This window comes from Chaetura pelagica, unplaced genomic scaffold (genome assembly GCF_000747805.2).
Source record: "Chaetura pelagica isolate M959 unplaced genomic scaffold, ChaPel_1.0 scaffold244, whole genome shotgun sequence".
NCBI classification, from domain to species: domain Eukaryota; kingdom Metazoa; phylum Chordata; class Aves; order Apodiformes; family Apodidae; genus Chaetura; species Chaetura pelagica.
In genome coordinates this window covers 2,040,559-2,055,646 of record NW_009953719.1, presented here as the reverse complement: position 1 = coordinate 2,055,646, position 15,088 = coordinate 2,040,559, and the positions used below count along the sequence as shown (strand labels likewise).

At 40.4% G+C, this 15,088-nt stretch overlaps 1 protein-coding gene across 2 annotated transcripts in view; it reads left to right on the top strand.

The window, feature by feature from the left end:
- Positions 1–15,088, top strand: part of ERG (v-ets avian erythroblastosis virus E26 oncogene homolog) — a 32,413-nt gene that overhangs the window by 5,348 nt on the left and 11,977 nt on the right. For both annotated transcript variants that reach the window (XM_010000424.1, XM_010000423.1), the window contains exons 2-4: positions 9,695–9,846; positions 12,788–12,991; positions 13,950–14,030. In XM_010000424.1, the coding sequence (XP_009998726.1) occupies positions 9,695–9,846; positions 12,788–12,991; positions 13,950–14,030 (437 nt within the window). The remainder of the gene's footprint in view (positions 1–9,694; positions 9,847–12,787; positions 12,992–13,949; positions 14,031–15,088) is intronic.

Genomic DNA, 15,088 nt, shown 5'->3' with positions numbered 1-15,088 from the left:
GGAATTCAGTACAAACTCAAAGCAGAAATGTACTCACTCTGCTAGGACTCTCCCCAGATATACTTTGGCTATAATTGCCCTACATTAAATCTCAAAACATAACAGTCTCAAAACTGGCAGGCCTGTGAATACTGAAGAAATAACATTAGAGTGAAATTAAAAGGTTATTTTCAGTGTGCTGCAGAGGGATTAGCTACACAGTTTTCTCTAACAATAACAGTATTTTTAAAATTAAGCCCTGCTGCACAGCACCAGAAAAGATAGCCTAAGGGCCTACCTCAAATTAAATAAAGCAAGAAAAGTTTAAATTAAAGCTGTGATTTACCTTGCTGTTGTTACATATATCATGCAGATTGTCACAGGTGGTATCAAATTGAGTTTATTCAAATCCAATATTTTGCTACAGCCAATATATTTCCTCCAGGTACATAAATCTAATGAGACCTTTTGTGCAACCATATAGCAAATCTTTCACCTGAATGTAATAATATTGTTTCCTGCTATTTACTGCTCTCGAGTCAAACCAAAAGATTCACCCTGTTCTAGTAAAGCTCTGTAAATAAATCTGGAGATTGCATATGACAAAATGTTACTTACTTTTCTGTTTATTGTTCTTTACATTCTTTATCAAACTTGAGCATGAGCAATTCCATTACAATGAACAAATGCAATTCATGTTATGCATTTAGGCTGAAATTCACTCCTGTGGAAATGTTCTCACGAGGCCCTGGGTACTGCCTAAACAGCATGTAATTCCGTGGTTTGCTCAGTGGTCTCTGAATACACCCACCCATGGGACTCTGCCATGCCCATGGATGAGACTATACTATACAAAGGTAGCTTGGAAGAACAACGTTTACTGGCAGGTAATAAATCTTTTTAAGGGAGATTGAAATGGAACATAGAGTCTTATTCAGGCCATAGATAAATTTCACTTGCCATGAGCAGGGCAATGATTTCATTGAAAAAGCATTTTGAAAGTTAGCTGCTGTGAAGGTGCAGCAGAAGTTTTCCAACAGCAGCTTGGCTGATACAGAAGGTTTAAAGAAATGCCAGAAATAATTAGTTGTCATTAAGGTTTAATCATGTGCAAAATGTTGCTTTAAGTGCTACCAATTGTTGCTTAAAAACCATTTAAGAATGAAATTATCACTTAATATATCTTTTGTGCTGGCTCTTTTGGGAAATACCATTTTTCTTTGCATATAACTGTTCTAAGTTTTCATCAAAGAGCCTCTGTACTAGCTGGGTTGAGTGCATCTGACACACAGGAGGACTTTTCAGAGTTCAAAGTGACCTCAAGTTTTTGTTTAGTTATTTTTCTTTGGTTTCCCCTTGATGTAAAGTCTCCTAAGTTGCAGCTATTTTTTGCTATACAAACCAGCAAATTTAAATGGACATCACTTCATGTGCCTTGCACAGTCTAGCCATGTGCAAGCTGATGTGCCCAGTCACTAAGGAAGGTGCATTCACCCATATCGAGCTCTGTATGGCCACCACGACAGAGCCTCCTACTCCCAAGATCCTGATGTCTTCTAAGCTAGGTGAGGCACCTCTCTCCATTATGGTCTCTGGTATGATACTCGTGGATGTAGTTAGAGCATTTGCGCACCTTGCGTGTGTCTGACACATGGAGAAGCAGGGTTGCTCTGCAGTAAGCGCCCTGACATCACTTGTTTTTCAAGGGCATGGCTTTTTCCATCCCTGGAGCACAACCCTGTGGCGAAGGCTTAATGCCATCCCTTCCACATCTGGTGGCTTACCACTGGTATGCAGCCCTGGTATTCTTGGTAAGCCTCAGCTCAGACTAAACAACAAGCATGGTCCAAAACTTATTGCAGTCAATGAGACTTTCTCCTCTGTCTCCACAAGTGCTTGAGTCAGCCCCTACGTCCGTCCATGTGTGTTAAGAGGATGACTTTCTTAATGCACTTATTGGGGCTGCCTATATAAAGTAACATTAATCTTTGGTAACAAGACACAGTGTTAGTTATCTCAGACTGATAATCTTTTTTCCCACAGACTGTGGTTGGCAGAGTGGCTGCCTACCAAACTGGAAAAACTGCAAATTCAGGATCTTCTCCATGTAGGACTTTTTGTGTCACTACTTCAAGAATATCCTCTTTGCTCTGAAAATCCACCAGCTTAATGTTAGTGTGTGTGTTGATGATTTGGCTCTGTTCTTGAGGCAAATGTTGCCAAGGAGAAAAACAAACTCAGCTCACCACTACTATGGCTGTTATTTTTCAGCTTTTCCAGGGGTTACTGGGCTGGCAGGTGCTAGGTAAGAAGCTCTTTGGTCTGGGATAATGTGTTCGTTCATAATTGGCCTGGTTGCATTTTGGATTGACCACGGATACTTAAATTGCATTCTTAGCTGCAGAAGTTTCAGAGGGAGAGGAGGGTAGCCAGAATTTTAAAAGTGCTAAGCAGTAAAAACTCTCATATGGGTGGTGAAATATAAAATTAGTCTTCAAATACTGACATCAGCCCCCACAAATGTTATGATCACTGTCATTATTGATGACTATTGCTGTCATTACTGCGTTATTTCCAGTACAGTATTTTCTGGATCTAGAGTGTTTGGAGTCCAATGGTTGTGGTGTTCCCCCACCCTGGCATGGTACAGGCACTGTCAGTGGATAGGTTGTCTCTGACCCAGTGCTTTTGGAGATGAGTCTTCTCCTCTCCCCCTTCATTGGTAGGTGTTTTATTTTGATCAGACTAGTATTAATGGGGGTGTTCAGTATTTAAAGTTTGGGAATAGCATTTTAAGAAAAAGCAGAAGGCTAATAAAAAAAAGTGGCTAATCACTGACTTCACTGTTTCACACCCCTCATCCTCACAGCCTGATAATGCTAATCAGAAAAATCAGCAGACATTCCACAGACATGGGGGATTATGGTTTCCACACAAGATGTCACTTCTGTTTATGCCTGGCATGCTCTGCTTCACTAACTTTCTATATGATCCCCACCCACAAAAGAAGGCATATGTGGTTTGGGAAGGGCCCTGTCTCCTGCTATTTCATATTTTATGGAACCACAAACACAGCAGTCTTACAAGCTCTTGAAATGAAATACAACTTAAGAAATTTAATCTATTACCAGTATAATAGAATTTCTATAAAAATAATAAAAGAAAAACAAAAGAAAATAGGCCTTGAAAGTTATAGGCCAACTGGGAAGTTATTGTGGCTTTGGCCAAGCTATCACCATGTCAGATTTCAGCCCTCTCCCAGGCAGCAGTCTAATTGTAAATTATTTATATACAGAGCATCATTTCTTAGCTTTGGCTTTTAGTGACCCGCTTTCCTTCTTTCCCTTTCTTCACTCCAACCTCACACGTAAGAAATATTGAAGTGTTTGCACTAATGGAGAAATGACAACGTGCAGTCAAACTTAAACCAGCTGTTTCCCCACACTGTGAACACAAAGAGCCAGGCCAGTAATATTTATAGCTCGACTGGCCTCTAGTGAGCCAGACACTGACTGCCTTAATTTTCTGTGATGGCCTTAAGGCTTGAAGCAGCTGTGGACTGCAAGATAGCTGACCATGTCAGATTTCAGCCCTCTCCCAGGCAGCAGTCTAATTGTAAATTATTTATATACAGAGCATCATTTCTTAGCTTTGGCTTTTAGTGACCCGCTTTCCTTCTTTCCCTTTCTTCACTCCAACCTCACACGTAAGAAATATTGAAGTGTTTGCACTAATGGAGAAATGACAACGTGCAGTCAAACTTAAACCAGCTGTTTCCCCACACTGTGAACACAAAGAGCCAGGCCAGTAATATTTATAGCTTGACTGGCCTCTAGTGAGCCAGACACTGACTGCCTTAATTTTCTGTGATGGCCTTAAGGCTTGAAGCAGCTGTGGACTGCAAGATAGCTGGGGAAAAAGCAAAAAAAAAAAATAAATAAATTGTTTCAATTAGCAAAAGTTATTATTTGACTGAAAATGAATGACTGCTGCATATACAACTCAATAAACAAGCATCTTTTGTTTTGCTTACAGAAAGCCAAAAACATTGCATGTGGTGTTTGCTTTCTCCTTTCACTGGAGAAGGGAACTGGAGGCACCTCCATGTGCCACACTGTCACATCTCTGAGTGGACTTCTGGGCTGGCCCTATGCAACCCTGAGCACCTACTGAGCCCAGGGCACCCCATGCAGCAGTGTCAGCCCCGGTTTTGGGTGTTGCAGGGGTGTATTAGCATGGGGCTGCCCCAAGCCCAGCCTCTCCACAGGCCTGGTTTGTTGGGACTGTTGAAGAACATTCTGGTTGCCCCTGCATAGCCCAGCATGGAGCAGTGCACCTCCATGACTGTGTGGCCCAGCCAGGACTTAGGTTTTCCTTTTTTAATTTTCTTTTCTCTTCTTAGGACTGCTTTTGACAGTCACCTTACAGCAAAGATAAACAGAGTGTCTCCGTGGCTTCAGCATCAGCTTAAACCAGCTTTAGCAAGTGGCCCAAGTCCCAGGGAACTTCCCTCCCTTCCAGACCTCAGCAGCTTGCTCCCACTCTGAATGTCCCTTTTCCTGTGGGCAAGCATCACCTTCAGGTATCTGCCCCACGTGGGTGGTGGAGTGACTCAGGTTATAGCTAAGCACTGAGTTACTTACCCACCACCTATTTATCTACTTATTTGGGTATTTGCTGGGGAAGCAGCTTTCCAGCCCAGTTTGCTAAGCAGTGGCATGAGAGCCTGTGTGAGCACCCCAGGGATATTTTGACCTACGTGCACTTTCTGGCATTTTAATGCCTCTGTTATGCCAGAGTACACTGTAGGGAATTTTGCACTGCTTTCACAAGAAGCTTTGGAAGGGAAAATAAAGCCTCTGTTTTCCTTTCAGCAGGTTAAGTGTAGTGTTGCTCATGCAGCAGATTTAGGGCGGATGCCTGCACAGGAGCAGAGGGCTTGCTTGGTAGCTGCATCTAGCTGGAGTGCAGGGCAATGAGTGTGCATTGGTGGAAACCAAGCTCTGTTAAAGCAAGTGTCAGGGCCTCAGATGTCACCACTGAAAGCTTGTTTCAGAGTGTCAGCACCTATGTGGATCACTGGGTGCTAGTGAAACAGCCGCTGGGGCTCTGCAAAGTTACTGGTTCAGCCACACTTCTGCTGCTAGGGTGGGACATCTCCTTCTCACCAGGGAGAGTGGGGCTGTCCCCAGTAATTACTGCCAAAGGGGGAACTCAAAGAGGGGCCCATAGGACCCCTCCTTGCATGTCACTGCTGTGACAGGTCTGAGGAGATGTGACTCCCACTGATTCATGAAGAGCAAGAATGTGTAGAGAGAAGGGAAGAGAGTTTAGGCCTGCAGCTGTGCAACCCTCAGAATTGATAATGTGGACTGAAGTATGTCAGGTGTGCTTTAGGAAATAGCAGTGTACCTCAAAGTAAGAAATTTCAGGAAAGTTTTGGTTTTTTCTTCTTCATAGGCCATTTTTTTCAGTGACAAATCATTTTGCAGGTGAAGCGCTGACAAAATTCTACAAAAACCTACAACTTGAGTAGTTGCAATGAAGAGATGAGCCTGAACATGCTATGCAATACAGTCGGTATGAGTTGACCTTCACATGATGTCATTTTGACTAAATATAAATTTATATATGTTGTCTCAAATTATCTGAGGTAGCTGGTTTTGCAGAGCTCTTCTTCTTGTTTGTAAGGAGAGGGTGGGGACATTGTAGCCCTCCTGGAACCGTTCCTTTCTTTCTTAGATCACTAGCAGTACAAAATGAGAGAGGAGAGGCGAGACAAATCTGTATCCTGTAGTACAGTGTCAAGGCTTGTTTGCCAGAGCCTTAGAGAAGTTACCAGTAGCTCAGCTTGTCCTCTAGCCTGACCAGCCAAGGGATGGATGGGCACCATGCATGGAAAACTTAAAAAATATCCTTTCACCACTCTCCTGAGATCCCTTTTCTATTAGTAGACTCTGTAAGGAAGTTATTCAAGCTGTGGTATTAAACAAACTAAGATATGTAGATATTCTGAGAATACTTTTTTTCCTTATTTATTTCCATCCGAAATTCAGAAATATTATATAGAGGAGTTTATATTATGGGAATGTCATGGAAATAAAGTAAAATTTTGCTGATTCCTAATCTGTGTTTCTCTGACACCTTGCATTTTAACACAACACAGGTGTTTTATGTCACACAGGGAAAATAGTAGCATAGTGAAGAGGAAAAAATGTGTTTCACACACTTATTTATGAACTTACATTGACTTTCATCAGAATAAATGGTTGGCAAACCTCCAGTTGCCTTCAGTAAGAGTGGACAGTAGATTTAACCATCAAATCAACTTGATTCTAAGTAGCCCTGAGTAAAGACAAGCCTTGAAGCTCCAAGTACCTATGGAAAAACAGTTTCTTCAACAGAATCAGCTCAGGGCTGGACAAAGTGCTCTTGGGTTCTGTTATTGTAGTCTTTCTTTTTTGTTTTTTTTAATCTGTTTTAAATTCCAGGTGTAACACAGTATGTTTACTCAGAGTAAAAATAACATGCAGCCGTGAAGAAAAACATCTTGGGTTTCATTTCAGACCTAGAGCTGAGGATGAATCACTGCAAAACTGCACCCTTTACACTGGGCACACTTTCTGAAAGCTACTTTTCCACTGCCCTGCTCCCCTGGTGGTTCAGAAATAAAGCAGACTCACAGAAATTCCTAAAAAAAGCTTTTGCAGACAATCACTCTCTTGTTGTTCTGAGCACTAAAAATACCATTTTCTAGTGTCTGCTTGCATTTTCAGTTTTGCTTTCTACACTGTGTAAGTCCATTCCCACCGTTTGAATTAAGCCTTGGTTCAGTGGTATGTGTGAGCACACGCTCCATTTGAAGTGTCTGAGTAGTCCCGTTAGCTCCCATGGAGCTGCTTTCATGTTTGAAGTTGAGCATAGTCCCTAGAAGATGTGCTGAACTAGGGATTGGCTGGTTTGTCCAGTAAGCTAATGGGACAAAACCCTTGACCATCTGCTTCTGGATTTTAATAAAAAGTTATGACTTATTTATGATCTTCTTCCTCACCCTCGTCTGTTTATATTCAGATCAGAAAACCAGCTCAGAAGCCCTGTCAGATTGCCAAAACCTGTGTGCTGCTGCTGGATCTTTCACATCATTTACTGTTCAGTGTTTACAAGGGTGGTTTTAATGCATGGTTGCCCATAGAAGTGGTGTAGGCTAATACTGCTGTGATATTTCACGTCAGCAGCAAGACTTTGATGGCCCTGTATCCCAAGTTCTTTTTCACAAGAAAAACAAAATAAAGTAACTGTGCCAGTTAGGCCAAAGGATGCTGCTAGTTCTGTTTCCCAAAAGCATCCCTAAAAAGCCAGTGAATGGGCCAGATGGTTCATTCTTTTGTCTTTGTAACATAACTGACCTTGGGAGTCAGGGTGATCATCTGCACAGGTTTAAGGGTAGGAGCTGGATGATATCTCCAAATATCCATGATTTAGGATGCAGACTCACTTATGCATAAACGCCATATGTATTTGTTAAAGGTAAACAGAAAAAGGCAACATTTTAGTCACAAGCAATCATCACAAAAGTTCTTTTTCAATATATTTAGATATGAAAGAAAATTTACATTTTTTTGGCTTAGGTCTGTTCAGACAGAAATAAGCTGCATCCCAGAATTATATTTAGAGGTATGTAGTGGGATGGAGAGGTTAAACCTGAGAGAATAATGCCTGGGTATTCTGATTCTGAGAGGAAATGCTAAATCTACCACCACTCAATGACAGGTAAGACCATGTGCTGACTGTATCTTCCCTGTGTTTATTCAGTCCTATGGCTGACAAAGCAGTGGTAGAAGCTTTATACGAGGCAGGTTTCAGATGTAATTCGTTGTGCAGTCCCCAAGATATTTTATACCTGAAAAAGATATATTGAAAAAGTCAATATTTCCCTGGCAACATCAGTGACTCAGTTGCTCCTCCTAAAGAAGACAATGGTACCCAATGAATGATTTCTGTGATATATTATATTTTTTAACTGAAAACATCAGTGCTTTGGTTTTGGTTTTGTTTGAGTCTTTTGTTTTGGTTTTGTTTGTGTGTTTGTTTTTTAATATATACATTAAGAAAACGCAGTAAAATCAGTAGTGACACCATGTAGAAAAAACTGATATACTTTACAAGTACTTCTAGTATTTAAGATGTATGTTAAATCTTTTCAGCTTTCCAAGTGGTAGTTATTATTTACAATACATGGGAGATGTGTAACTGCATTAGTTCCTGACCCTGTGTAGTGCTGAGCAGTCAACTCAACTGAGTCTCTTGGGCATTAGATAAAATATCTTGTACATCCTTTTGATGTACATTGAGCAGACAGTGGTCCAAACTGTATATAATTTTTCCTTTTTTTGTCCTCAATAGCAAAAATTTATGGGAAAGCACCTGTATTCTCACCACAGGTAGGCCTGCAGTGACATTGCTGCCCAACACTAGCAGCAAGATCTGGGATTTCTGAGATGGGGAGAGCAAGAAGCTCTGGGTGAAACACATTTTGTAGGGCAGATCCTGAAACAGTTCTCCAGGAGTCTGGATCTTGAAGGGGCTCTTGGTTATCTGGACTATGACTTAGTTGGTTTGCAAGGAACCAAAATGAAGCATTGCAACCTGACTTGCTCTTTGTTTAGTAAGACCATGGTACAATTTCAGGAGTTAAATGGCAGGACTAAAAGAAAGCTTGTTCGTAATGTAGTATCACTAAAGAAACCAAAACCCGACTAACACCTTCCTTCCCTTGCCAAACAGCCTCTTTACATGTAAAGGTATTCCCCATGGCTGTGTTCTTTATTTTGGTTTTTGTAAGAATTTTTCCTCTCTGATGAAACACATTGTAGACATTAAATTAAGGGGCAAATATGTCTGTGTCTGCCAGAAAGAAAACTGTGATGCAATTAAAATGCCATTAGGGAACCCCTGTGGGATGCTAAACCTAAAGACTCTATTCAGAAAGCAAAGCCAAAATTAAAGAGGTGTCTGGTTGCAGATCCTCTGCAGATTTCCATTTCTTGACTACAGTACCATGGAGACTGTGCTGCTTAGGAGTTGAAAGGTTTTTCCAGTCATGAGTGCGGTATTTTGAATCATGGCTTTGGCACATGTTCCTTTTGTGTAAGCCATATGTAGAAGTGTGTCTACATTGCATGACATAAAGTGCAACTGAGCATGGCCCACATGAAACAATGGCAGCAGTGGAGATGGGAAGATGTCCAAGGCTTAAACAAACCTTGTCCAAGGCTTGAACAATGACAGCTAATAATAGCTTGCCCTCAGAAAATTTACATTAAGTGCATCTCTGTGTTTGCTGTGTTGTCTGTGGCAGGTTTGGTAAGTGCAGCTACTCGCAGCCATTTGGCTCAGTAAGCTCATGAACAAGCCTCCATTCTAGCTCAGTCTCTGGAAATAAATCATTAGTGTTTATGCGTTTGGAGACAAATAAGAACCTGATCCTTTGAAAATAAAAAAAAATGTATGGTCCACTGAGGCTGGTTGTTTGGTTTTTTTCTGAGACAACTGAAGGAATCAGCAGAGAGATTGAATGGTAGGTACTGAATTTTCCAGTGAAAGCCCAACCCTGGTGCTTGAGTCTGTTTTTCAATTTCATTCAGTATGATTCGTTGCTGAGGATATTAGTAGGGACCAGAATAATAATAGAAGCACACCTCTCTTCTCTGTCTAGGAATTCTCCTGATGACTGCAGCGTGGCAAAAGGAGGGAAAATGGTTAGCGGCTCAGACAATGTTGGGATGAACTATGGAAACTACATGGAAGAGAAGCATGTTCCACCCCCAAATATGACTACAAATGAACGAAGAGTCATTGTGCCTGCAGGTTAGGCCCTCTACATGAAAAAATTTAAAAAACCAACTCATTTCCCCTAGGTCTGCTAACATTATTTAAGAAGATTTGGAGTAAAGTGGTGATGTGATACAGGTGATCAGGAAGAAAGAGCAGTAATTTCCCAGGGTTATTAAGAAAACAAGCTGAGAAATATCATAATGAAGCCACCTCCTCAACCTGTTCTTCCCATTTCAGCAGCAGAACTGGCTGATTACAGGCATTTATATCTTTTCTGAATCCTCTATCTCCTTTTGGAGTATTTCAACCTAAAGAGGGCAACATGAAAAGCCACTGCCGTATCCTAACACCGTAGACTGGCTGGGTGCAGAGTGTGTGGAGAAAGGAAGGATAGCTGTACCACATGATATTCATGCAAATATGCAGTCCACCCCTCAGGATGCTAAAAACACAGTAACTTCTGCGAAGTTAAACAACGCATGAAAAGCAATTAACTATGCTATCCTGAGTTTGGGTGGTGTAAAACATTTTAATAGGCAAACTGACAACTCTACTGCAATGTAAGAGCACAATTGAGAAATTCTTGGTTAGCCTTGGCAAGTTTGCTTGTGGGATTCAGCAATTAATTGAGCAGGAAGGCATTCATTCCTGTGTGCCTTATCCTCTAAACAAATCCCTACTGGAAGATTTGTTGCCTTAGTTTGCAAAATAATTAGCATGCTAATTTCCAAAGCCAAAGCATTAGACCATCATAACATATGTGGGTTTTCATAAACCACTGGATACACGCAGCATAGACACAACACCTGCAACCTGCAAACAGAAATGTTTTGCTGCTAGTTCCTCTCCAGCAGAGATGTGTCTCTCTGAAACATTTTTTGCTACTCCTCTGTTGCTTAATATTCTTACAGTTTTTCAGTTGCTAAGATATGCAAGAGTACTAACTGTGGCCAGTTTTGCAAGCTTTGCTTATTTCAGTTATTTGTCAAGATAAGTGTGGACAAATATGTTGCAGTATCATCTGCAATGGTATTGACAGTTCTATGTTGAAGCACAGAAGACTGAAGCACTGAATAATGAAGCGTCCTGCCTAACTGGAGGCCACACTGAAATTCATCACATTCATCTAAATGTTCTTCTAAAACATTTGCCTCCTTGGTGGTTGGCATTTTTTTCAGTCTTCTAGTAACCCATAGCATTATTAGCTCAGCAAAACCTTTTTTTTTCTCAGTGTAATCCTGGAGGTGTGTTTTGAGGTGTGTTTGAATGACATTCAAAGAACAAGGTGGTTACAGTGACAGTCTTGCTACTTTGAGGTCCCTAGAAGAAATGCATGGGTAAAAATCAGCTGGTTTTGTTTGACTACCATATAGCCAGTGTGTAGTTCATCTGGCAGCGTTTAGGAATAAGAAAAGCAAAACTCACATTTCCAGCTGTGTTAACTTTCTACTTAACCATAAATAAGAAAAAAAAATATGTTTAGGTAGACTTGCTGGTGTTTGGTTGTTTACTTCAAACCAAACTGAATGTAGTTGTTGGAGTTCTCTGCTGTAGATGTGGGCAATCTCATCCAGACCCCAAGGTTTACCAACCAGACTTGCAAGTCTGTAGATTGCTACATATTTCAAACCAGATGGAGGGGTTCTTTTAAGTGTTTTTTGGTGCACTTCAGAGAACAGAGGAACCTTCTGAAGTTCCAGAGGATTAAATATGCTGGCTTGCAAGGACTTAAAATGCCACAAGAATCATCAGAAAATGGGAGGCACTAGTGGGTGAAGGATTTGGAATAAGGAAACACCCTGACAGACTCTGAATACTTCCTAGCTCACGGAGAGAAGTCCACACCTCTTTCAAACCAGCCCAAACAGTCAAAAGAGAGAGGATGGCACTGAATTAAGCCACAGAAAAGCTATTCAGGCTGTCACTTAAATCCAAGTCTTTCCACAGATTTTATGTGACAGAGTACAGCCATTTGACTTCTGTGTGCTCCATTCTGTCTTCAGAATATCAGAGAATCATTGACGTTGGAAGGCACAAACCCTTAAGGAGTTTATTCCCCCTTAGCTTTATTCTTTTCTCTTTTAAAAGTATAAATTCTTTGTGGTGTCTTTTATTATGGGGTTGTGTTATTATGGGGATGTGCACTGCAAGTTTTTTGGGACCTTCACATTGGTGGATGCTTATTGTAACTCAAGAACAGGGAAAAGTACAATAGAAGAGACATATAAAGGGAGGAGTTTAGAGGCAAAAAAGAGATCCAAATTAAAATCAAGTTTTCATTCAGCAAACACTTATTTGGCTTGATGTTTTCCTAAAAATCTGGAGTAGTTCTTGGTTTTTTTTACCCAGATTGTTTTGCCAATTCTTCAGGTAGCAAGTAAAAACCTATGCAGGTGCAGCAATATGCACAAGTGTAACACAGCAGTCTAGGGAAAAAAGTGTAGAATCTTTTAGTATGACCCACTCCAGTTTGTGAAGTAACTAGCCAAATCTGTGAGTGCCTGCTTAGCCTATGCTCAAGAAATAGCACTTCTGACTTGAGTGGAAATTTCGTTTGAATAAAGACACAAATTCAACAGAGAGTTTGAAAATTGTTCAGAAACAAGTCACAGTGCTGTTAGTGGGCTTTCTTAGATATTCTCTTCATGAAGACAGGAACCTATGTTAATCTGTGGATAATAAGGCATAAAAATGACAAGATAAAAGAACTGCATGGGAGAAGGACCTCAACAGCAGAGGGTTTGTTGTTAATCAGAGCTCACAGCTCTTCCTTAATAGTTTTTCACAGACCATTTCCACCGTCTCTTCCTTTGCACTCAACAGCCCAAATTAATTCCTCATGTATCTCCAGCAGTCAATAAACAGAGGATTAAGGTCTTTCCAGTATGACTGTGATCTACATTTATTTTGCTCTGGTCCAGTACATCAACACTCTTCCCTCTCTGCCTAATTTTGTGCTTTCTGATACCACCAGATCCTACGTTATGGAGCACAGACCACGTACGCCAGTGGCTGGAATGGGCGGTGAAGGAGTATGGTCTTCCAGATGTGGACATCTTGTTGTTCCAGAACATTGATGGGAAGGAGCTGTGTAAAATGACCAAAGATGACTTCCAGAGACTCACCCCAAGCTATAATGCAGATATCCTCCTGTCACACCTACACTACCTCAGAGAGAGTAAGCTAGTTTTCTGTTCTTATGATAGTGGCTACAATCATCTGTGATTGGTATCAGTTTTAGACTTAAGGCTGTGGATACAGTCAGCTGGGTTTTCAAATGTCTGTTGCAAATGTTGCTGTTCCTAAGAATGTAGAAGGAAGCCTGATCTAAAGCCTCTTTGTTTGATGGAAAAATTCTGATTAATTTCAATTGGCTTTCATTCATGTTCATCAAAGAAAAGAGTTAGGGAATATTTCCACATGTCCATCTCAGAGAAAACTCAAATTGAAACCCAGCATATTAATGAGTATACTGTAAGATGAAAATCATATGGGATTCAGTGCTAATGTTTTTTCTGGTCACATACTAGTTTTTTTCCATTTTGATGATGAGAATACTAAATGAGAGTGCAAACATTGATTCATAAAGTGAATTCCAGGCATGATTCAAAGGAATGAGAGCAGTTTGCTCTACCTTGAATAGGATCAGGAAGGTTTCAGTGAATTGAATAAAAGTTTTGTAAATTCTTGGAAAAAAGAAACAGCCCCTGAAGTCCAAATGCAAATTGCTTGTAGTGCATGGCTAGAATTTTGAAGGAAAAGAAGGGACTAGTGAATTCCTGGCTTAAAGGCTTTTATCTAAGCTTGAGGAAGTTTTGCAGGCTTGCTTCAGTTTAAAGAAGTTAAAGTGAACATAGTTTTTGAAGAAAAAAACAACAAGCATTGCAACACCAGTGCGGTGCAGTCTTCTCCACACGCACACTGTCAATAATTAGTCAGAAATATTATGCATTCATAATTCTGAATAAATGAATGCCCTAGTTTAAGCTGTAGCACACATGCCTCCCTCCAAACTATAGAAAGAAATTGTCAGTAGGCTCACATTCAAACAGTCCTATCAGGGGAAAATATGGTTTAAAAAGATAATTTACAAATTTTTTTTTCATTTTGGTGTTGCTTTTTGTTTTGTTTTGTAGCTCCTCTTCCACATTTGACTTCAGATGATGTTGATAAGGCCTTACAAAACTCTCCACGGTTAATGCATGCTAGAAATACAGGTAATGCTGGCACTGCTCCCATTGCTGTAGGTCATCTTATAAAAGCACAGGGTTCCTTTTTATGGGTTGCTTGCTAAAAATGGAAATGGTAAATTAGGAGGGAGACAAGCATATTATCTCCTTGCTGTGTGTGTGAGTTTTATTCACACACATACAGAAAAAGGTGAGATCACATAGGCCCAGATGGTGTAAAAATGATAATTTCTTGTGTCCTATGGGAGAATGGAGTGCCTGACACATGATAAACTGCAGATTTGGGGCCTTTGTCTTTGAGGACTTCTTTTCTCTTTCTGTCTCATTGGGTTGTCAGATGTACTCCATGACGCCTAGAAAGTTGGTGGAGCTGAAAAGTACTTTAGCACTTGCCTAAGTGCTGTGGGCCCTGGTGAATGGGAGCTGTCTCCACTCCCATGCAGTATATATAATTCAATAAAATTGCTATTTAGGGTTAGCTCATCTCATTTGTCAGCTATATGGGACTTGAGCTGGAAACTCCACTAAGTTTGATGCTGTAATTTCCACTAAGTCTGATCTGAATGTAAGAACAATTTTTGTTAATATTCACCCTTCTGTTAATTTGGCCCCAAAAAGTAGAGTGTAGATAAACGAACAATACATGCCTCAAAAGCATCTGTTTTTCAGGATGTGAGTTAAAGTATTTCTGAAAATAATTCAGAATAAACTTTCTTTTGCTCTAGCAGTTGTGCAACAGAGGATGGTGTGGAATTGTACACATACTATGATAGACATACTGATTGATTAAAGATGTTTGGAACATTATGTGATCATGCCTGAGGGTACTAGTTACCTACAGTGACCAGAAAGAACAATGATTTAAGAGAAATGAAAAAGATAATACAAAGGATAATGCGAAAGAAAAAAAAAAAACACAAAACAAACCAACAAACCTAAACAAACAAACAAAAAATCTCATGCCTCCCCCTCCTCCCCACCTTGGATTGTGATGCCTTTATGCTTTTTTCAGCTTTTATTTAGTTTTTTACTGTGGTAAATAGCAGTGAGTTTCCTAGCTAGGAAACTAGCTAGGAATTAAACAG